The sequence below is a fragment of the Pterocles gutturalis genome, unplaced genomic scaffold (assembly GCF_000699245.1).
Source record: "Pterocles gutturalis isolate BGI_N339 unplaced genomic scaffold, ASM69924v1 scaffold30270, whole genome shotgun sequence".
Lineage (NCBI taxonomy): Eukaryota > Metazoa > Chordata > Aves > Pterocliformes > Pteroclidae > Pterocles > Pterocles gutturalis.
The window spans coordinates 2,501-26,524 of record NW_010141803.1 but is presented as its reverse complement, the minus strand read 5'-3'; the positions used below and the strand labels follow the sequence as shown (position 1 = coordinate 26,524).

At 45.3% G+C, this 24,024-nt stretch overlaps 1 protein-coding gene across 1 annotated transcript in view; it reads left to right on the top strand.

Moving 5' to 3' along the window:
• The window catches only part of POU2F3 (POU class 2 homeobox 3), a 39,548-nt gene extending 18,080 nt beyond the window's left edge, over positions 1 to 21,468 (top strand). The window contains exons 4-13 of the mRNA XM_010084158.1: positions 11,079 to 11,183; positions 11,491 to 11,593; positions 14,801 to 14,883; positions 15,023 to 15,205; positions 15,592 to 15,733; positions 16,591 to 16,727; positions 17,999 to 18,160; positions 19,721 to 19,787; positions 20,345 to 20,477; positions 21,429 to 21,468. Of these exons, the coding sequence (XP_010082460.1) occupies positions 11,079 to 11,183; positions 11,491 to 11,593; positions 14,801 to 14,883; positions 15,023 to 15,205; positions 15,592 to 15,733; positions 16,591 to 16,727; positions 17,999 to 18,160; positions 19,721 to 19,787; positions 20,345 to 20,477; positions 21,429 to 21,468 (1,155 nt within the window). The remainder of the gene's footprint in view (positions 1 to 11,078; positions 11,184 to 11,490; positions 11,594 to 14,800; positions 14,884 to 15,022; positions 15,206 to 15,591; positions 15,734 to 16,590; positions 16,728 to 17,998; positions 18,161 to 19,720; positions 19,788 to 20,344; positions 20,478 to 21,428) is intronic.
• Positions 21,469 to 24,024: the final 2,556 nt, after the last annotated feature.

Below are 24,024 nucleotides of genomic sequence, written 5' to 3'. Positions count from 1 at the left end.
TTGGGGGCTTTTTTTTTTTTTTTTTTTTGGTTACCTTGCAATTCAAGTTTTCAAACTGAAGCCAGAGGAGTATGGTTTGAAACCCAGCTCCAAACTGAATGCAAGAGCTGCTGAGCTCTCTTTGACTTTATTTGGAGTGCTGGGCTCTAATCACTTTGAAGATCATAAATCTCACATCATTTAAGCCTCTCCCCCAGTCTTTGTAGATGGCCTACATTTCAGGTCTGTTTCCCTCCCATGTTATGCTCCAGGCGGGAAGAGAAGGGTGGAGTGACCTGGTTAGACCCCTTACTTGCCTACCAATTCCCTGCTGCGGCTGCTCTCACCCTGAAAATGGGGAGGAGGGAAACTCTTGTGGAGTTTGAGGTTTTCTTGCAGTTTGTGGGTCAGCCCTGCGCTTTATGAGAAAGCTGCCTTCTGATCCCTCAACCTATTTGGCAAACATTTCTTCCCCCCTCCCCTCTTCAACTCTCCTCCCACCTGGATGCAACAGTAATTTGTATGTGAATGAGAGGGAAAAGGGTGTGTATGGAAAAAGAAGCATCTTCTGCCTTGCCTATCTGGTTTGGCTTTTTATTTAGTGAGTCTAATGCTGGTTGTTTCCTGTTTATATCAAGGGAAATGCAAAGAGACAGTAATAAACTTTCACCTTCAGTGCTGGCAACCTGAATAGGGACATCTGCTTCTTGATGGTTTGGGATCATGTTCAGAGCGTGCCAGGGATAGAACTGAGTAACTAGGCAAACGTGGCTTCAGAGTCTTGCCCTGAAAGGGCATCAAGTGGGACCAGGTCTGACTGCAAGTGTTGAAATCAGACTTTTCCTCTCTATAACGTGGTGATCCTTACCAGGTGATGCTGCTGTGGTCTTACTGGGTCTGGTTTGGTTTATTTCCCCGTTGGTATATGCAGCATTGTGGTGTTTGTTTTTGTAGATGGCTCCAAAGACAGCTGTTCTAGAGAGCCAGGTAATTCACCCTGTGTCTGAGTTAACCCCTGAGACAATATTGCCTTCTGCAATACAGACCCGGAGCTAGGGCTGATGGTTTTGGGAGACGACAGGGCTTGTGTGCATGGTGTGAGTGTTACAGCCCAGCACATAATGCTGTGCGGTGACCTGCAGCTCGAGGAGGAAAATACACAGATGCTGAATCTCTCTTCCATTAGGAAAGTGATGTGTAGGATCATGTCATCTGTTGGAGAGAATCTGAAAATAAAGCTGAAAGGTTATGTGTTACCTGTGCAGGAAAGGCTTAGCAGGATCTGCATGCGCTCTGTATCCCAATATGTTATGCAGTTTCATTCCAGCAAAAGGCTAACCCTTGCAGACAGGCTGTCATTTGTTTAATGATAATGACAGGTTTGGTCTTTGTATCAATGTAAAGGCGATCCTGCTGTGAGACTTTACAATATTTAAGACACGCAAGCAGGCACTAGTGTGCTTAAGCAGCCCAGAGCTCAGCACAACTTGAGTTTTCCTGTTGGTTCTTTAGTACTATTCCTTTATTTTCTTTGGTTTACAGCAATCAGGGGATATCTCTTTCTGACAGGCCTCCTAGAAATAGAATCTTGGGATGGATTTATGTGGGAAAAGGATGTAGTTTGGAGATGTATTGCTGGGGCAAGAGAGATCTTCAGAACACAAAGAAGCATCCAGAACAAAATAAGGAAACACAGTAGCAATTGAAGTGGCCTGGTATTTCATATGCACATTAGCTCAATGCTTAAATTTGCACGGCAGGTTGTACACATTGCCATTTTGACTGTTGCATATGACTGTAAGGGACACATTTCAAAATCCCTCTCTTCCAGTGGTCAGTCAGCATTAAATAATTGATCTGCTTAAGATTCCCAGTCAGTAGGACTTGAGTGGACTTTTTTTGGCCAATTGAGCGTGTCTGCTAGTACATAATAAAAGAGCAGTGAGGGACTGCGTCTGTTGAAGAATTCTTCCCTTCCAAAACCAAGTGAAGGATCCTGTGTGCTAGTTCCCTGCTCTCTGCAAGAGGTGCCAAAGGGGTTTCTGTCCGTCATATCCTCCTTACCCAAGTCATCTCCCTGCCCTGTTCATATCTGACAGAGTCATTGTCCTAGGGAGGTTTAATTTGTGAGGTTCATGTGGGGTTTTCAACAGTTGCTTGGAGGTAATAAAATGTGTTGTCTCTGGTCTTCACAGCTTATGCCCCATAGACACATGATATGGGAAATTAAAGTGGGCAAACTGCATCTGAGATCTAAAATCACGAGTGACTCTTTTTTAGTACCATTAATAACACTGTGACCTTGTTTGGTACTTTCCACCCACACGTCTGAAGGTACTTTGTTAATTAATTTATCATCCCAGTTCCTCCAGAAGGTAAGGAGGTGCTTAACCCTGTCTTACAGATGAGGCAGACACAGACTGACTACCTGGCTTTTCCCAAAGATGCTGAGCACCATGATTGCAGTTGAAATCAATGAATGCTTTATGGGACAGTTGCCTGTGGACATTGAGGCGTATTGTAATCCAGGGACCTGCTCCCTGGCAGAGCTGGGATACGGACTCTAATTCTCTGATTCATAGTCTTGTGCTCAACCATGGACAAGTTCTTCCTCCCCTCCATCCTTTTGAAGGTGGAAAGAAGGGCCCAACTTGTTATTGCAGTTTGTTATTAATATCTGGGATGCAAAACTCCCTGCAGATTTAATTTTGCTCAATCAAGGCTTCCCTGCCCCCCAGGGATCTCTCTCATAGATTTTCATTCCACTTTGTGTTCCCACCTCCCCCTAATCTCATGTGTTCCCGAGATGTCATTTGTGTTCCTGCTTGGCTTTTCCCTGTGGGTAGTTCAGGTTTCAGTCTGCCCTCCAGATTTCCATCCCAGTCCTGTTTTGCCCTCCTCTCAAGGGGAGGTTCACATCCTGCTTCCTTCTCCCCTCTGGGGATCAATTCAGATTTCACTCTCTCTTCTTCTCCGCATTACCCCAGGGTATTTGCCCAAGTCTTGCATCTGCTTTTCATCTCTTGAGCCTTCACTAACTGGAAATCAGCCCAGCTGTCTGCATCTGCCTTGACTGACACTGGATCTGAGCTCAACACTACCTTGGCCTTTCCCTTTTGAAGCTTCCTTGCTCTGTCCTAGGGACAGACTGATTGCATAAATTTGTATGTGTGTGCTGGTTCTTCATTGAAATGCAGCCCTTTGGGAAAGCATCAGAGAAAGCCCTGGCTTGAGGGAAAGTCCTCTGTTTCTATATATGGCACTGTTTTGCTTAGGACAGGTACGTAGAAGAACCCCTTCTTCAAGCTGGTTTTGTTCTGGCGCCTTGCAGAGGCCCTCAGATGAGATTGCTGGGAATGAACTCCGAAACAGGGCAGTGAGTCTCTGGGGAAGCTTGTGAGGGAGGGGAGGGGTGAAGCAAGAGGGAGGATTTGGCCTTTTAATTTTATTTTTTTCAAGAGGTAGACTGCAACGACTGAATTTGTTTTATGCTGACCAGTAACAGTTGACAACAACACAGCATTGCTTCAGGGTTGGCTGGATTGTATCTGTTCCTTAAGATCCAGCTGCAGCCCATTCCCAAACTCCTGCTTTCCTGCTCCTAGCTTCTAAAGAGTAACCTCTATTTGTAAGGTATTCCCTATGCTTGTTGTCTTGCTCCACTGGCAATATATCTTGCTGTCTTAGAGACGAGGGAGAGACATTCTCTCTGTGCAAATTCCCTGTTCCAACCAGGCTCCTATCATCCTTTGGGAAATATTTTCTAAGCTTGCAGGGGACAAGCCCGAGTTTCATGGACCTGTCTAAAGGGACATAATTGTTTCCACAATAGAAACTAAGCTCAAGGCATGGTTGCTGCTGTCAAACCACTATTTAGGTTGCCCGGCACCTTTTTAAGCGGTGAGTTGCACGAAATACTGTGCATGCATATGACTCCTCTGCCTACTGGAGAATGGCTCATCGGTAATAAGGAGAGGACTCGGAATTATTGAAGGCCTTTCATCTGGTGAGCTCCAAGAATTCAATCAAAAGCCTGCACCACCCAGCAAGGGTGGGGCCCTACACCATTTTGCAGAAGGGCAAGTCATAGCATAAAAAGGTGAAGGTGATGGGGTTTTCAAGCAAGGCCTCTAATTTTGGAAGCCTGACATCAGAGTGCACTTTCTCTCTTCCCAGAGGTGCTGATCTGCTAGTGCTCCATGTGAAATCAGTGGGCTGAACCAGGGCTGCTCGGCCCCTGCGGAGTCAGCTGTTGCCTTTATGCTAGCGAGAAACCCTCTCAGTCTGTTCCCCGACGCACAGAAGTTGCCCAAAGCCACTGAGCTGGGAGCAGAGAAGTGGCTCTGAGCTGCCTCTTCCCCATAATCACTAGACTTCATTGCTTCCACCCAAAATGAAAACTATGTGATACTCTCCTATGAAGTTGATCTTTCCCACTCTCCCTTTCTTTTTTAATTATATTACTTGTATGTATTTAATGCAATTCCTCTAGATGCTCTTCTTGTGTCCCGGTTCCCTGGGGCGCGGCAACTGGTGCCAAAACTACCGTGAACCAATCAGAGAAACCTGCGGAGCTGGGATGGAGCCAGCTCCAGTCACGGGAGCTGTCTGCTTCCAAGTTAATTCCTTTCAAATGCGGGATGGGGTGGAAAGTGCTCTGCTACCGAGGGCTACCTGCCCCACGACTCTCTAGGTGAACGCTGCTCTACCCTCCTCGTGGATGACTGATCCGGGGACGTTGGTACTGTACAGCAGGGAGGCAGTGCCAGGTATTTAGATGGTCTGTGACTGCTTGGCAGCCAGAGGGCACAGGGAATACAGAACAATCGGTCTGTTTCCCCTAGACCAGAGATCCACGGAAAAGGGAAAATTTGCAAGCAGGGAATTTGGAGAAGAGGTAAGGGTCTGTTTCTGGCCCCAGAAAAGCCCAATAAGGCAACTTTGCTGCTGACTTCAACAGGAACATGATTAGGCTCCAGGGAACCTGTGTGAGCATGCAAGAGGGCATGGGAGAAGTCACGAAAGCCTGGTGTGTGAAATCGGATTGATAAGGAAAGGGGCAGGGATGCAGCCCGGGGTGGGAGCAGAGAAGATAAGCACAAAGGTGTAGGCAGAGGTGGAGTTCTGGAGAGCTTTGGAAGTTGGGCAAGTGGAATTGAGAGAGATGCAGGGAACAGTGCTGCAATGCATGAGAAGGTTGGGGCAGAAGAGCAGGATCCCTGGGCTGAGGATGGCTAGGGAGGAATGGGCAGGGAGAGTCCTGGAATGGAGACAAGAGACAAATCACAGACTTAACAGTGGTAAAATTGTTTTCCATGCTTTGTTTGGAGGTGGTCACCATTCTGATCAAGAAAATGGCATCTTCCCCTCCCCCTTTTCTAAATGCCTCCAATTTGGCATGTCCACAAGCCTCGGCAGAGAAGGTACCACATGCCTGAGTACTAATAGTAAGAGCGAAGATGCTGTAAGTTGTTGCTTTTCAGTATCTTGTTGCTGGTTCTGTGCTCTCTGAACACAGATCAAAAGCCCTTGCTAGCTTCTGTGCTCCTGAGGCTCTTGCAGAGGCTGCAGTCTCTGACGTGGAGAGCAGCCAAAGGGTGCACATCCCTGGGCAGGTGCCGGTAGGAGCGTGGCCATTCAGGGCAGATGCTCTTCCTACCTCTGGTCTTTGTTCTCCATTCCCTTGCCCAGCACCTGCTTTTGAAGCTTGCTGTGCTACGTGCAATCATTTTGAGGTTTATCATTCAGCACATAGGGATGACTTTTTTCTTTTTCCTGTTCTCTGTTTAAAAGAAATAACGCCAGGGAACCGCTGTGTCAGAAAGCCTGTGAATGCAAAGCTGAGCGTGGTTCTGTTTGTTTTCTTTTGTGAAGCATGTAGCTCGGTTACTCTCAAAGTTTTGATTTTCCATCCCCACTTTTACTACAGCTAGGGCACCGCTATTAACATCCTGAGCTGAAGCTCCCAGGATACAGCATATCAGATCAGGCCTCAATTAATAAACTCAAAGGCCTCGTAGAGCTGTGATGCAGGTGTGTTGAGGTTAGAGATTGCATTTTAATTTTTCAGTGTGCTGTCATTACTGAGGTTTAGGATATAGTCTGTTAGGCATTCAGCATGGCATTAACTCTCCTTTTGTCATGCTGACAGCTTCTGAAAAATCCCACCCTTCGGTGTGAATGGGTATCAAATGTTACAGGGTGAATATCATTGCATTGACATAAGGGTTTTCTGCTTTCTTGTTAAGCCTTGCCGTATGTGCAGGATAGTACATGTGGAAATAGTAATTGCAAGCCCATTATTATTATTGCTATAATTTATTATTAGTGTGTTTTTTATTTTATGGTGCCCACGTGTGCCGGTAATTCACAGAGAAGTACGCTTACGCCATTGGAAGGTGGGAAGGCTTAGTTAACTGCAATCGCCTTGGATCCAGTTTTGATACTTGTTTCTATCAGAAAACTTCCTCCCTTGATTTCAGGCAAATGGCTCTGGGGCAGCTTCAGACAGCCCTGTTGTACTGAATAGCGCTTTGGGAGTGATTCAGCCCTGGAAGAGCCCTCGCTGTTTGTTTTCAGTGAGGGGCAATTGGTTCAGACCCTCTTAAGTCTGTGTGCACCTGATCGTCTCCTGTCCTGTGAAATAGCCTTACCTCTCCGCAGTGGGAGGAGGGAGCGCTATGAGTAAGTCAGACTCTGAAACGGTTGTGAGCTGCTGACTGTGAGATAAGCCAGATATGAAGGCAGATAAACTTCTGTTTCAAAGAAGTTACCGGCTAAATAGAAACTACACAACAAATGTGATTGTCTTCTACCTTACAATAACGACCGCAGTTCCTGCCTAATAACTGGGACTGGAGATGGCTGACACGGCTTTAACAGCCTCCCTCCGGCAGCGTACAGAGGTCTCTTACCTGGGATTGGGGGAAGCATATGAGGCTCTGGGTGCCAAAGCAGTCGGTGGGTCCCACCTCTGCAAAGAGGATGATGGAGCAGTGCTTACATGACATCAGAAGTGCTCATCAAAAGGAGGTGGCTTGGGGCTGTATTCAGGCTGCCTGCTTTGGTGTCTAATAGATGAGGAAGACCAATTCAGCTTCCCCGTGAGCAGTGACCCTAAGCTGGGTTTAGATGAGGAGGGCTGCAGCCAGAGTCCTGCCCAAGCTGTAGGATCCGACTGTCAGTCCATTGAACCGACTGTGGGTCTGTCTGTCTGTCTGTCTGTCGGAAAGGTATGGCCTTCTGCAGGGTGAAACCAGAGCTGCTAAGGTGAATCTTTCCAACTTCCTCATGTAAGGCTGGCTTTATACAGCTTTGCAATATGTCTGCAGGATGTTTTCATGAGACGAATGCTTGCCAAAAGTTCACAGATCAGTTACAAAACAGACGTACTCTTTTTTTTTTTTCTTCTCCCCTTCTTCCTACTGGTAAGGAAGAGTTTGTGCAGTAATTGCAGGCAGGTTGGGAGATGTTTTCTTCATAATTCTTCTTCTTATGAAATGTTTATGAAACACCTTCCACAAATCAGTTACGCAAGTAAGCTGGAGAGCTTTGATCATTTTCCATCGCCCTCAATATGTTTCTTAGTTTGTTTTGCTTTTTGTTTTTGTTTTTAGGCCAGAGATAGGCAAGAAACAATCAATCCTTGGCCAGGCCCAGCAGCCGTGCCAGCCAGCTAAGGAAAGGACTCTCTTTCCAGCCAGTCACCCTTCCTGTGTTTTTCACTCTGATTGCTTGGGGGCAGCTGACCCTATTTTAAGGCTGTGAAAACATCCAGCTGGGATTTGCAAGTGTGATTCTTTCCCCATCCCCAGAAGCCTGGGTAGCTCTGTGCACCGGTGCCGCCACCTGCCGTCACCTCCTCGGGAGGAGCTCGGAGCTGGGAGCTGCTCCAGCCCTGCCCGGAGCCTGCCCGGGAGCCGGGGGGAGCAGGGTGCCTGTGGGTTCCCAGCCCGCAGCCCCGCGCCTCTGCCCAGGTGTCGGGGAGCAGGAGGTGTTTGCAGGGCAGGGCTCAGTCCCGCTCTTTCACAAGTTCATTTTTCCATAGATAGTGTTATTTCCTCAAATCAAGTTCAATGGGAGGAAAATCAGGTTTACTCGCCACAACTGCTTCTTCCCCATTCCCCATCTGTCCTGAGCATCATGTAAAACCAAGGTCCTGAGGAACCACAGTGGGATCTTCTCCTGGTTTTAACTAAATCACCGGTGCTCACTTGTGATGTTTTAGCAGGGTTCTCATCAAATACCCACATGAGGTGATCCTGTGATAATTTCAAGCTTTTTTTGGTTCCTTAAAGAAAACTTTTCTCATATTTGTAGAAAATGCCTGCAAATATGAGTCAGATGCACTGGGAAAGGAGACGGCAACTCCTCCCCTTCTTTTATTAATTTGAAATTTACATTATTTTAAGGGAGTCTCATGATATTGAGTGGCCTCGCCCACAATGTGTGTGGTTTTTTGGGGTTTTTGGTTTTGGTTTTTTTAATGTACGGTTGGTAATACTGCTGGTTTATCCAGGGAAAAAAATGAAGGTGCAGGATTTGCATAAACCATCCCAAAAGTTTTGGATATACCCCGAACTTTTGCTAATGAACAATTAGCCAGCTGCAGGCCTGTTGGGGAGAGGAAGAGGAGGGAGAGGTAAATTTGAGCCTAAACCCAATGAAAATAGGTGCAGAGAAGAAGGATTTGTCAAGAACACCCAGGTTCCCGCCCACTGCGCAGGAGGGAGCCAGAGAATTCCAGGGACGGGGGAAGGAGCAGTGGGAGATGTTGTTGTTTTTAAACTGGGAACCAGTTCTTTGCCAAACCCACCTCCCGTTTTCATATTGTGCGATGCCGGGATGCAGCTACACACCCCTTTCTCCCTGGAATTCTTCCAAATCATTCCGCTTGGCAGCTGTAAAAATTGATTTCAGTTTGGAAATGGCTTGTGCGTCTTCAACACTCCACTCCTATTGGGATCATAACTTAGGCAGGATCAAGTGCCTTGTTCTCTAAGACGTGGATAACTTTTCTTTTTGGGACTGTTCAAACTTGGATGACTGCGTTGTGTGAGGCAGACACATGAATTGCAAGCAGGGGTAATTTATTTAATTTTTTATTTATTTTTACTTTTTGCTTTGAATGACTTCTTTTTCATGCACCCTCAGAAAGAAAAACGTGCATAAAACTATTTGCCTGCAATGACTGGATGGCTCAGGGCTAACGGGGTGTTCTCCTGAGCCTTTTGTCTAACATTTAGTAACTTAGACACTATCCGCGTTGATAGTGATCAAGAAGATCCATCTGATTTTTTTTATACCAGTCTAAGAGGGATGATGATGCCAACCTGAAAGGTAGGAAAGAACTGAAATTCATAGCATGTATAACTCTTGTTGCAAGGAGCTAGTGTTATTGCAAAACTAGTTTCGGCAGTGTCCAGAGCTATAGTAGTAATGAAAGGAGATGTTGTAACTCTCTTCCCTCTGTGTAGTACCTTTCAAACTGCAGAGGGTAATGTCAGAGGGCCAAGCCCCTGCATGACAGCCATGAGCCTCTTGTGATCACATTTTCTCCTTTGCTCCTGGGGAGATTAGTGTATTTGTTTGCTTTGGTCCAACTGAAATAAAACTTCCCTTGACTGAAAATATTCGCTTGGGCCGTTGTTTTTTAAAAGCTGAATTTCTTGTCCCCCTCTGCCGGTAGGAGGTTGTATGACCTGCAATCCACATCGGTGCGGCAAAACCCCGGCAAACACCACCCCGCTTGTCTTCTGGGGGGTGTTGGATTTACGAGTAACTTGATGGGAGATGGTGAGGTTCAGCCCCAATAGTAAAAGTGAATTTGCAATGTTGAGCCCATGAACAGGGTTTTCAAGACCTGTCCTTTCTGATGTCCTCCTGGTTTTTCCAGTTTGTGGATATTGGAGCCTCTTCTTGTACTGGAAGATCTTAGATGGGGAATGGGACTGATGATGTGAGCCTTCTGCCAGGCATTCTCATGCTTAGGAAAAACTTGAGCTTAAATTTGGGAATTGCTTGCTTGGATCTTTTCTTAGAAATGTGTTGTGAGAGCTCTGTACGACTTTTCTGTCTCCTGTGCATGGCATCTGCATGTAGACACTCAGACAGCTCTCAGGAATTAATCTGAAAACTTCAAAATCTCTCCAGCCAGCTTCCCCTCTCTCCTGATACAGTCAGCATTACCAAAGGATTTCAGCTAATACAAAGTGATGTAACAGTTTTTTATTTGCTTTTTTAAAATGTAGTAGCAATGTTAGAAATTAACATGGAGACTATGAAATAAACCAGATGCAAGGATTCTGTTATGGTCCCTGGGTGAATTCTTCTCTTAAGAAGGTGGACTCTGAAATCATGACTTTTTTTGTAGACAGGAATCTTTCTTAACATCAAAGTAGGCCAAAATGACCACTGGACAACGGGCTGACACCTGTGAAGTTTTCAAGCTCTTTTTCCACAGCTTGTTCTAGCAAAGGAAGCAGATTTTCCCTTGCCTGACTAGTAGAAGTTCTTATTGCTTTGTTTGGTGCCTGGGGTGCTGCATTTTCCACTCTGGAAGATTACACTGCTTTTTAAGGTCTTTTACTGCATGACCTTTCCTTTCCCATTCCCTTGTACTCTTCTCTGCAACCTGCAGAACAAAATGAGGGCCATCTATCGCCAACCTTGCCATCGGGTTGTGAGTTGTGATCTACAAAGGAAAATTGCTTCGTGTCTTCCTTGTAACTCCATAAAATGCCTCAGTGTTTTGTCTGAGGAAAGCACTCACATGCTTTAAACCCTGCTAAGTCACTGGAACTTGGTTACTTCCTAAAGGGTTCTAATTAATTTGTTTTAAGTGAGCAAACTGCAAGCCTCCCCTTGGCTTGGCAGAGCAGGGAAACTACATCCATGTTATAAACTGGAGAGCAGAGCTGGGGAATGACCATGCCTCTCTGCAAAGCCAGGGATGGAAGCAGTGAGTCCTGACCTCTAATTTTCTCAGAAAGGAGCCCCTTCCCAATCCCTTCCAGCCTCTCAGACTCCTAGCTGCCCCGCACCTCCTGCATCCCCCGTCTCTGCTTCCTAATGCTACAATTACTTTGCTCTTTTTTCAGATTAAAACCGAAGACCTCAGTGACTCCTTGCAGTCTCCAATCCCTCCTAGGTCAGGTCACCTTGTGCAGGGATCATCAATGATGCCTGGAAGCCAAATCGCAGGGGTAAGTGACTTTGCTGTTTATTCAAGAACTGACTTTTTCAGATAGCAGTAGACAATTCTCCGTGTGAATGTCTGTGTGTGCACAGAATTCTTCTCACATAGCTGAAATCTTCAGATCCTGGAGTACCTCTGGATCTGTAGCTCTCCAGTGCATGAATTACACAAATCTGGTGTGTTGGCAATTAAATGACAGGTATGAATAGGGTCAAGGACAGTATAAAAGAGCAGGAAAGCTTGATAGGAGAAGTGATGCTGTGTGAAGAACAGACATCTCTGAGTTTTGTTGTCCCTTCTGCTTTTTCCTGTAGGATATGAGCTCTCTTCACACCCTGCAGCAGCTTGTATTGCTTCCTGGTCATATGCAGTCAGTTCCCCAGTTTCTTCTGTCTCAGTCTCAGGCTGGGCAACAAGGTAAGAGCAATAAAAGCCGAAAGGGGCATTGTTGTAAGCAGATACATATCTAGGAAAAACCTCCTTCCTTATGGCTATTGCTTTTAACCTGGTCTGCTACATTTTCCCAGCATGATGGTGTCTGTTCCCCTGCTATGTTCCCAGGTGCATTTTCCCCTACCCTTCCCTCTGTGCTGGCTGCCCAGGCTGGGATGATCCCAGCAGCTGCTCCGGGACGGCTCCAGCTCAGGAGGTGCTCCTGGCCCCTGTGGCTTGTGTGCGCCAAGAGTGCCACCTTGGGGCGGGCTCCGCAGCCCTGCCAAGGATCTCACCGCGGAAATCAGGACCACAACTGGTTGGCTTTCAGCAAAACCTTGGGGAACAGCTGCAGCCGGCCCCGGCTTCCAGCCTCTCTGGGTTAGCACTCCTCATTTCTTCCAGAAAATTGATGAGAGGCTGAGTACCTTGGAGGGAGAGTAAATCCAGGGAAGGAGCTGAGCTACTCTGGTGCAAGGACAATGCTGGCACCAGAACAAACAGGTCTAACCTGGCTGGGAGCAACCCAGGGGTGAGAGCAGAGAGGTTTGGAGTTGCCAGTGGTTGTTCCCAAACCTTGCTCCAAGCCACGGGGCAAGAGAGGACGGGAGGTCTAATGACTTCTGAAACACGGTGTAATCAGCTCCATGAAAGGGATGAAAGGACCGAGTGCTGAACTCAGTGCTTGAGAAAGTCCCTGTGTTTCTATTTTTACTGCTGATATTTTTTATGGCACTCCTCTAATGACAGAGACACAGGCATGCCATTGCTGAAGTTTTATGATGCTTGTGGATGGACAAACATAGGCTTTGATCCATAACCTGACAGATGCAAAGGGACTCGGGTCCTTTGCTCATATTCTTGATTTATTCCAGCACAGAGGTCCCTCCATATGAACGAAAATCCAGAATGAAAACCTTAAAATATCTGCAGCTTGAATGCAATGGTACATATGCTCCTAAATAAAACTATTATATTGTAGGGAAGTGGGAAGCCTGCTTCTCATTGACAATATATACAAGCTCTTCTCTCTGCCAAATGATGCTGAGTGGTGTATAAAGAAACTACTTGATGTATATTTAACAATAATCTAGAAGCTAATTTGTTTGAAATGGCAAAGTCAGGATAACCTATTGCTTACCATCTGCTTTTATTAATGTATAATAGAAATACATTATACTGGAAAACAGAACTTCCTTCCTTTTATAAAGTTTCTTCTGTTAAGTGACTTCCTTTGGCAGCTATAACCCCTCCAACACATGGCCACTTGTTTGGCCGTGACCCCTTTTGCTTCCAGACTTGATAAAGACTGGATATTCTGGCCAGTAGCTGGCTTTTTGTGCAAGAGCACTTCCACCTGAAGAGACGATTCCCAAGTTGTAATGACTCTGCCATGTGCATGCACAGCCACTGGGGAGTGACAGTGAAGGCACAGTTTGGTTTTGTGGGATTAGTTGTTTGGTACAGATACAGGTGGAGCATTCTTCATACTGAAGAGATACATGAAATATTCCTGAAGTTGTCCCTTGGGCCACCGTGGGAACACCCTCAGTGTTTGCTGAGTTCTGACTGACGGGTACATCAGTTCATGGATTTCATGGCCAAAGGGACGTGGCTGTGGGCTTAACCTTTTCAACAGAACACACGTTTTCATTTGGTTTTGCTGTTTTAAAGCTGCTTTTAAGCCAGATAAGTTCCCAGGTCTGATTCATTATGCCCTGATGTGATGGACTGTGCATCCACACTTGCATAAGGGGGCGAGAGCTCTGTGCCGAAAAGGTGGAAACAAGCAGCCAGGTACATGCTGGGGATACTGTCAGTGAAAATATTACTGCTGAAGTCTTCATCTTATGAAAACACAGCCTCGGTCTCATCAGCTGTCAAACCGGTGATTCCTGAACCCAGTCCATAATTTTCATTTGAGCTGGAGCTTAGCTTTCGCAGAGGTGTTCAATCATGATTTTAAAGACTCCAAATGACAGAGCATCCGCCATGTCCCTAGGCAAGCCATTCCAGTGATTAATTACCTTCACTGTTAAAAATGTGCACCTCATTACCAGCCTGCATTTGAAATTCAAAGTTGTTCCAGCATTAGCGAAGGTTTATTGAAACACCAATCTAAATAAGTACATGGGATCCTGCACATTCAGATCTAAATTAAAAAAGGAAAGACAGAAAGAGAGAAAGGGGAGAGTGATTGATTCTGGAGATTACATTTTTTTCCTTTTTTTTTTTTTTTTTTAGCAGAAGTCCATAAATTTCTATAGTTTTCCCTGTAATTGTCAGTTACAATCAATAGACTATATTGACGGTTTCAAGAAAGGCTATAAATCCTCCCTAAATTCTGTAGGCTTCACCCACAACAGACTTGAAGAACCTAACTAAATTTCTAGGGAACTACACTGCTTCGGTCGCTACTTAATCCTTTAGGACGTTCCCTGTAAGAGATATAGGTTTGTACTTGGCAGTCTGTCAACTAAACAATTATGCAGTCTCCATAAATACTAGATTTTGTTAGTTTTATAGATTTCTCTTCTTTTTTCCTTTCATCCTTCTTTGTCAGTTTATGTATTGCAAAATAAATTCAATTTTTCTGAAGTACAGTAGGGTAGGAAAGAAAGGATCAGAAGACTTCAAAACGACACTTCAAAATGAAATATATAGTAGAAAGCAGAATGGGTAGGCTCATGAGATTAACTGTAGAATCAGGATTATTTTAACAAGGTCGAGTGGCTGAAAGTTGGAGTCAGAAAAGCTGCTTTTGGAAACAAGATGCACTTTTTTTTTTAATAGCTACAATGTTTAAGCACTGGGAGAGATGACCACTAAGGATGTAGTAAATTCTCTGCTGCTTGGCATCTAAAATCAAAGTGGCATGTCCGTGTAGAATGTCTGTGCCCTAGTTCAGCCTCAGGTTAATGAGCTACCCGCAGGGATTGGTGGCTGAGATATTTTACCTGTATTTATTGTAATCCCTTTCAGGCTAAAAAGCTGTGAAAAGAATCTTTCCTTTCTCATAGTCCAACTCAGAGCTGTCCACATTTGTAATGGCCAAATTTCTCATATTTTTCACAAGAGCTAGTTGATGTTTTCAGAGCTTCGTGAGCCTTTCCTGCGCAGAGTGATGTTCAGCTGCCTGGGTGCTGATAAAGGAGCTGGTCTGACCAGGTGTGTGTCTCTTTCTCTCCTCAGCTTTGCAGCCAAACCTCCTCTCCTTCCCTCAACAACAGGGCAGCCTTCTTCTCTCCCAACCGGGACCCAGCCTGGCATCACAGGTAACTTGCCTCAACATAGAGTCCCACCCTGAGAAGCACCCATCTGCAAAGGGTCCTGCTTCATTAAGGGCAAATGGCAGAGAAAATTGTGTACTTTTCTATTGTGACCCTATGCACCTTTTTTTTGTTGTTTTCCTAGGCTGTGGGCCGTTCTGGACTCCCTGGCTCATCAGTTGAACCCCACCTGGACGTACCCCAGCATTTGCAAGTGGCAAAGCACCTAACTCCATCAGGAGCATCTGAGGAACCCAGTGACCTGGAGGAGCTGGAAAAGTTTGCTAAGACTTTCAAACAAAGGCGAATCAAATTGGGGTTCACGCAGGTGAGTGGCCTCATCAATGGGAAGGGTGATGTCCCTTGTGATGTGGACATGCTGGGCTGGGGGGATTTGTGGCAGAGGTGTGGATGGATGGAGGATGGGTTAGATACAGTTTGGCTTTCTTTGGAGCATCCATTTCCAAACACATGAAGAGGAAAACCCTTCCTAATAATTCATTACCATAACCTCGTTATCTGCACCTTCTTCAGTATACAAAGGTTCAGGGGTGTGGGGCAGACTCCAGTGCGAGTGGGTCACTTTCTCTGGAAGGCAGGTCATGGAAACCAGGCTGTGAAAGTATTCTGGAAGCAAGCTGAGAGGTGGTCTGACAGCAGGAAGCTATGAGGTTTTCTTCTGAGCTCATGTTGTGATTTGATCTCCTCTGGCAGGGTGACGTTGGACTTGCCATGGGGAAGCTCTATGGCAATGATTTCAGCCAGACAACTATTTCCCGCTTCGAGGCTCTCAACCTGAGCTTTAAGAATATGTGCAAGCTCAAACCCCTGCTGGAGAAGTGGCTGAGTGACGCAGGTAGGTGGCATTGCGTGCACCACCCATCTGGGCCAGCGCGGGAGACGATCCAGCCAGGAACCTCCAACAAAAGCCAGGAAAATCGGAGCTGTAGCTAAGATCTCTCAGCTCCACGCTGGGCTGCTGACACACTGCTTTCCTCTGCGGATCGCCCAGCGGGTTGCACAGCATATCAAACCACATCTGCCCTTTCCCTTGGCCATATGGGATTCACACTGCAACTGGTGTCTGGGGCAGTCGTGGCCTGGGGCAAATTGCTGGGCCAGTCCATTCAGTCCCAATCTGTGTAAACTGGAAAGAGTAGGAGGGGACTCCTAAAATGCTCAGAGATCAGCTCATGCGCTTTAATTAGAGAAGGAGGGTGTCACTGCAAGAGGAATCCCCAGGAGCAGCAGGACTGGTGTCTTCTGCTGCCTGCAGACCACTGCAGGAGTGGCATTACTCGCATGTGCTTCACCCGCCCTTCAGGAGTGGCATGTTTGACCAATTTATTGCAGGAGGTGTCTCAGCTCCATGAGGCCTGATCCAGTCATTTAAGTCAACATCTTTAATGGTGTGAAATTAAATCATTGGAAAATGTGTGGTCCCCATGAGAGCAGGCTTGAAATCAAGCTGGAAAAAGGGAAAAAATAATGTGCTCATTAAAATTTTAGTACTCACGTTTCTTTCCTGATTTGGATGAGGTCATTGATGGATTTGGGACTGTTGGAGCAATTTTAATCATGATCAGAAGAAGGATCCACAATGTAGGAACATTTTACTTATTTTAGGAGGTGCCATAGCTGTCAGAAAGAATCTAGGAATGGAAAGACTCATTATTGTCTTGAATATCTCTTTTCTCCTCCCTCTTTTCCCAGAATCTGCTCCTTTGGATTCTTCCATGAGCACTCCCAATTCCTACCCCTCAGTGAATGAGATGTTTGGACGGAAAAGAAAGAAGCGAACCAGCATCGAGACCAACATTCGCTCCACGCTGGAGAAAAGATTTCAAGATGTGAGGGGAAAATCTTTCACTGTGTTGTGAATTGTCTCAGAGTTTGGCATTTACTAGGTCATAGTAGCCCTGAATCCTCAAAAAAGAGACATCTCTTGCTTGTTTGTTTCTTTGTTTTGATAGCAGGTTAGAAAATGCTTGAAGGGGTTAACAGGGAAGGTGTCAAAACTAAAGAAATCAGACCAAATTATTTCCTTGGTAAAAGTTGTTTTAGAGGAAGGAAGGTTTCCTCACCACACCTCCTCATTATCTTCCACTGCTCAGTGCCCTAGCTGATCTCCTGCACCCACCTCTCCTCTTTGCAAGCTGCGTGCCTGTGTCACGGGAACAGCGCGGCCGCGGTGCAGGATGGAAGCGGATGCCCTGTTAAGCAGGTCATGTCAGGACACAGAACTAGTCACTCCAGATATTGCTGCTTCAGAAGTGGAGCCTTTTACTTTTTAAGCATCAAGATTTTCAAGAAAAATGACTGCAGAGAGCCAACAGCTTTAAATCATTAGGACTGACTTGTTCATTGAAAATTTTTCATCAAATCTGTTTTTGACAAGCCCTCCTTTTTTTCTTGGTTTCTCCCTCATATCTGATCATATCAAAATTTCCTCCTAAGGCTGTTAATGAGAACAAGAGAGAATCATTGTCAGGTCACTGTGGGCACCCCATTTTTAGATAGTATGAGCCATTCTTTGCAATGGGAAAACTGTTTCAGCATCTCCGTGCTAGGTACTTTTGATCCTCAAGTCTGCAACTCAGATCAAAACCCACGAAGCTAAATGCTGTCAATTGCACCAGAAAATAAGTGACTCAGAAGAAAGAAACAGGTACTGTTACGTCCCTTTATAAATGAGGGCTGGAGGAAAGAGAAGAAATGGCTCTTCTGAGGTGGTGCAGGTAGGGGTACAAACAGCACTGAGAGCTTGTGTGTCCTGTGTAGTGATAAGATGACCACCAGTCATTAGCTTCCCCCCAAGCGATGATTATGGTGCTGTTAAGATCAAAGAGTGTGGTGCTTTATGCAATAACAGGGCCAGGTCCTGTGACTCATCCCCCACTGATTCCGTGAGGCTTGAGGTTGAATCAGAGGCACTTGCTGGTTCACAGAATGTAATCTCTCACACAAATATTTATGCTTCATCTTAGAAGCAAATTTTCTCCCCTTGCCAGTTTACAGCCAAACCCGTCCTTTTCCTCTGCTTCAGCAGCAGAAGCATACGTTGATGCTGTAAGTTACAGCTATTTGGGACTTCCTTTAACCTCCTGCCCTTTCTCAGCAGAACCCCAAGCCCAGTTCAGAGGAGATATCCTTGATAGCAGAGCAGCTCTCCATGGAAAAGGAGGTGGTTCGGGTCTGGTTCTGCAACCGGCGCCAGAAGGAAAAACGGATCAGCTGCCCGATGCCATCCCCCATCAAATCACCTATCTACAATTCCAGACTGGTGAGAGACTTGCCATCCCAGACAAGAAGGGAAAAGGGTGGGGGGATGCAGCAGGGTTTGCTGGGAAAGGAAACAGGACAGGACATTTCTTTGTACACACAAGTCCCTGAGTTGTTTGCAAGCCCTCTCCACAGTCCAGGGGGGACTACACCTGCAGATGCGTGCAAAGAGGCAGCTGGGCCAGCCACAGGTTGGGCATACATACAACATCCCAACTTGAATGGAATCTCATGCTTGCATTTACAGAACATTTGTTTTCATTCTATTAATTAAAAAAAAAAAAAAAACCACAACAGAAAGAAAATACAAGTTTCCTAGAAGGTACAGGTCAGTTGAATTGTAGGATAATTTATCCAAATAGGGGTGCTATGTCAAAATTTTTCATCCTAAGATTGGTAAATAAAAGCTCTCCTTTTAATGGAGGAGGAACCAGCATTCCATGGAATGAGAATTAGGTCCACTCATGCCAACCTAGTTCCTACCTCTGAAACATGATGGTAACCATTTACATATCAGTTTGCTGTTTCACATCTGTGCAGAAATGCAGAATACCCTTCAGCAGAGCTAGCTGTCCTTCTCTCATATTGTACGTTCACATTTTGGCAAGTGTACTTTCAAGAAACTGTTGTGAGAGTTGGTGAAAGCGTGTCCTCCTTTCCGTGGCTACTGTGGATAGCAAGCTGCTATTGCATTTCTCCTAGTTAATAGTTGTTTAGTGTCTTCCACATATAAAAGTGTCAGGAACCTCCTTATGGTGGTGTTAGTGCTGGAGCACATGTGAGTGGGAGGGGAGAGTATGTATTTGCAAGCACTATTTTATCTTGAAATCTTCTGGGTTTTGGAATTATTCATCAGAAGGCAGGAAAACATCACAAGAAGCTTGGTCACTTGTTGCACAACACATTTGGTCTACAGTCACAAACACAAAATGCTGCTTGCAAGCCATGAATTTTTAAAGCAGTAGCTTTGGCGAATGATTTTCCTGTGTGTGACTTGTACAAAGCATGCCTTTGCTCATCAGTCATTCTGAACAGTGTGTTGCCTGGAGTTAAAGTATCACAGCTGAACAACAAATGCCCCAGGCTCACTTTGCAGTCACCAAATTACTAATTGTCACCTGAGAATTCTCACCCACCAAGAACTCACTAAAGGAAAAGGGATTATTTGTACCCAAGACCAGAGCGAGCTAGGAAGTTTCAGACTAGGAACATCCAGCCTGAAACACCCGAGGGGCAGCGGCTCCTGACAATGGGATCTCAGGACTTCCAGGAAGCTTGCCTTGCATTTGATAATTTCAGGCTTTTTTCATAGCTAATTAGACCTGTGCAGAGAGTGTCAAGCATATGCAATACTCATTCTGATCTCTTTGCATGGCCCTGGATATGGGAATGGTGCTTCTACACTTGAGTACGAATAGAAATATCTGTGGGAGCCTCAGATGTAGACAAGAAGTCTGCCTGCGAGCCAGCAGACTCTAAAGGAAATGCGAAAGGAGTGGCATTTCGTCATCTGTACCCTCAGAGTGCCGGCTGCTTATTGTTTGCTTCTGTTTCTCTCTAGGTCTCTACCTCAGGGTCCTTGGGGCCCCTCTCTGTCAATCCGGTGCACAGCACCATGCCTGGAACTGGTAAGCCTTGAGAGACCTGCTGTGCTCACCATTCCTTCTCTCTTTGCTCTCAGACGACTTATTTTCTAGGTCACATTTGCAGGCCACTGTTAATAAGACCCAGGGTTTGGCCAGGCCACACGTAACTAGTGTACAAGGGGTAGGAATGGCCGAGTCTTTCTCTTGGCTGGAACAAAGACATAGAAAGCTTCCTGGGCACAGGAACATTCCCAAGATGCTCCTATGCAGATTTTACTGGGGTGTTTAGGAGCCAGGCACACTTAGAAGCTGAACAAGAGGAGTGCATGGGGTAGGCTGCTGCATTTCTCCAGCAGAACATTGTCAGATCTCCTTCAAGAAGAGTGATTCACTAATAGAAACCAAGCGCTACTGAGAGAGCAGCCTTGGAGACTCCCACCTTCTCTGGGGCTGGGGCACAGATTCTGCCTTGGTACTGCAGGGCAAACAGGGAATCAGACAACAGGATGGGTACAAGATGCAGTGGAGGTGGCTGGGCTTGGGCTGTCCTTGGCAGGAAAAGGAGATCCCAGCCTTATTCTGCTTTCTCTGCTATACAGTAACATCATCGTGTTCCCCAGGGAACTCCAGCAGACCCTCGTCCCCTGGCAGTGCGCTCCATGCCAGCAGCCCCGGCACAGCCCAGAGCAACTCCAAAGCGGCGATGAACTCTTCTGGTTTCAACTCTTCAGGGTAAGGCAGCAGGGGCCCACAGCTTGTTCCTTGGCAAGGGCTTGGGAGAAAGCAATGGGACCTTAGAGACTCCAGCCGTGTGGAGCCACATGGTGGCACGTTCTTACGTGAAGCTTCACATCTAACCTGAAGCTTCTTGGGATATGGCTGGTTTTTGTGCTCGAAGACAAATAGTAAATCAAATTTTGCCTGAAAAACTGTACTGTTTAAAAAAAAAAGGGAAAAAACCCCCTCAAACTAGCCAGAAACCTGAATAGAAACACTGGCCGTAAGGACTGTCCTAAACTAACTTCTTGTGTGGAGGAAGCAGAGGAAGGCTTATTTTGCTGTTTCTGCTTGGATAACACCTTCCACAGCCAGTTTTCTCTCCTGCAGTGCCACCCAGAGAGCTCTGCTGCATAGTAACTATTCCGTAGTGGCAGATGAAACAAAAAACAAGATTTTTTTTTTTTTCCCCTCTGCCCTGTAGTTAGATGCTATAAAAGCATTAGGCCACTCATATGGGGTCAGGGCCCTTCTGGTTATTTCACTGAACATGCCTCTGCCACATTCTGTGCTGCTCAGGCCTCTCTGTACTTGTAGTTTCTGCTACGTCACATCAAGGATGCTGTGTTAGTAGGAAAGCAACCGAGAGCAGAGGGCATTACCCATAGCTGCTGGGCTTTCTGAGTCAGGGATCATCCTGTGCTGTGAATCAGACCTTCTCTTATATGCAGGAAGTCCAGCAGCCAGGTAGCATGTGAAATCACGAGCACAATGGAAGATGTTGCTCAGAAAGACAGGGGTTTTGCTATGAGCTATAGGATATAGGGTTTTGCTATAGGAGCCAGGATCATTTCCTGGCTGCCAACTCAAAGTAAGGTTACAAACAGAATAATAATGATTTTTATTTCAAGGGGAAACTATTAACAACATGGCAACTGTAGCTTTTCTTCCCTGTGTTGCAAACAGATCTTGGTACCGATGGAATCAACCTACCTACCTCCACTGAGATGACTCCTCCATCATGTGTAAAAGGAGCTCTGACTTCTAGCTATGGACCAGCTTCTCTAGGAACAATGCTTGGGGCAACATCTGGCGTTCCAGTGCCTTCACAGTGCTGCCAAATGAAGGTCTTGTTTAAGGGAAGCCATAGCAGCAGAACTCTCCAGGGACTCACACTGCAGCTGACCTTCCCCAAGGATTCTCAACGCCAACAGTGACATTATGATACTCTTCCAGGCATTCACTTCAACAACGAGCCCTTGCTTAGCACTATTAGCATGAAACACTGCCCTCTGCTTGCAAATCTCTGCATTCACACTGGATTGCCTGGCAATCTCTGATCTGGAAGGATTTCTGTGTCAGGACCTTCTTTTCCCCTCACTCGTTTCAGAGCTTCCCATAAGAAGGGCCTATCATGCTGTTACTATCACGCACACATACCATAAACCCCAAACTGAGCCGAGGTTACCCAGTTCATTTCACCAGAGACCTGTATCTAGATGTGAGCCTTGGTTTGCAATAGACTTCCAAGGTCAATGGCACTGTGCTTTATCTGCTACCAAACTTGCTTTGCTTTGAGCCATTCTGCTCTGTTTCTAAAGGTGCTTATTTTCTTTCTTTCTTTTTTTTTTTTTTTTTTCAGTATTTTAGAGCCTTCTTATTATTTTCCTTTTAAAAAAATTGTTGTCTTTTGCAAAATTTGTGTCCAGGTCTTGTTATTGTTCACAGCTGGCCTCACTGCCCCACTGGAGGACGTCACTGTTTGAAAACCTTGGGTGAACTTCTGACTCCATTGAACACAAAAGCAGTTTGTGTTGATTTGAGGGGACAAGGATTAGTCTTGACCTTCCCTTCTTTTATTCATCCTTTGGGTTTTGTCTGATACCAAACAAACAAAAAAACCCCTCTCTGGAGTAGAGGTGTGCATGTGTTCTGGTCTTTCCTGACTTGTAATGTAGCTTGCCTGTTCTCTGCAGCATGCTCTTCTGTTCCTCGGAGGACAAGTTGTATTGCTCAGGTGTGAAATCTTGAGGTTTGTGTGTGCGAGTGTTTCCTAATTTCATGAGATGCCAAAGTGTAGGAAACTTCAACTTTCACAGCATATCACCAGGGAAATTGTTATTACTTTGTGACTCTCCAGTTGAAAAGCGGTAGATATTTAATTTTGTTAAAGTAGATTTTGAGTAATACAAATTCCTGGTTAGGTTGTCTATGGGTACAAGTAATTCATTCAGTGGATCTGGACTAAATGAGTATGTGGTTCACAGATTGTAAATAGATATTTTTGAGCAGTAGTCTTTTTTTTTTTTTCTGATGGCTTTTTTTTTTTTTTTAAGGTAAATGTGAGCTTTTTTTTTTTTTAAGTAAAAATTATCCTTTGTCACTTCTGGGGAAAAAAAATGATCTGTTGTTTTTTTTTTATCCTACACATCCAGCCTTGTATGATGAATTATTTCTATAGGGAGTCTGTGGACCTTAAGAGTTTATCAGCTACCTTCACACAAAGTATGGAGCCCTACATGCACACTGTATATAGAACTGCATTTGTTGCTTTGAGTGAGGTTTTGTTACAGAAGCAGACACTGATAATCATGAGAGAGGACGGGAAAAGATAAGGTAACATTTCTTGAAAAATGGAAATTAAGAAAAATATTTATTTTTTCAAAATACTAAAATAAGTTTTTTTTAAAATGTTCTAAGACAAAAAAAAAAAAAAAGGGAGACTGTATTCCTGTTGCCTGGATTGCCCACCACCACTCATTTACCTCTAACTGAAACACTTTCATCATATCTGTCTTTCAGTGGAAACATTAACATTAAATGAAACTTTTTTTTAACAGCACGTTTTGTGATTTAAAAAACATTTGATGTTGGGAAAGCAAGAAATATAGACAGGAAGTACTAATCTAACTCTCCTGATTGCTATGGCACTTCTTTCTGCTCTTGATTAAATTTTCTTATATACTTGGAGGGTTGATTTCAAGCCTTCTTCTCCCTTGCTTTCCAGCTATATTTAGAGATGGGAAATATTTGAATATAATCATTCTAAATCTAAGCTGTGGCAGGTTTGGTACAGCTGCACAGGTGGGTTTTCTTGGCAGATTTCTTAAGGTTCCGATCACTGTCTCTAACAGACTGCCCTTCCCCAGCCAGAGGGACAGCAGTGACACACGGCAGCTTTTTCTGGGCTGTGCCTTAGTCACAGGATTCTTGAGGAAAAATCAAATTCTCCTCCAGCCAAGAGAATGATACTGCAACAGTATTTTAAAACAACTGTGCTATGACAATTGCATTTCAACTCAGCTAGTTGTTCACTGGGTCACTGCAGGGCTGACGTGCCCTCCCTGCGCCAGCTTACTGCTGCCGTTTGCCTCCATGGGAGAGCGGTGGGCTCTCAAAACGAGCTAAGGCAAGCTCTGCAGACATGGAGCAATACCTGCTCAGCTCTCCTCCAGCGCTGGCTCTGTCCTGCTGGAAAAGCCTGCGTGGTTGCTGCTGAATGCTGGAAGATCTCTAGAAATGAATGCATTCACGTATACACAGCCAGGGGCTGGTAACAGTT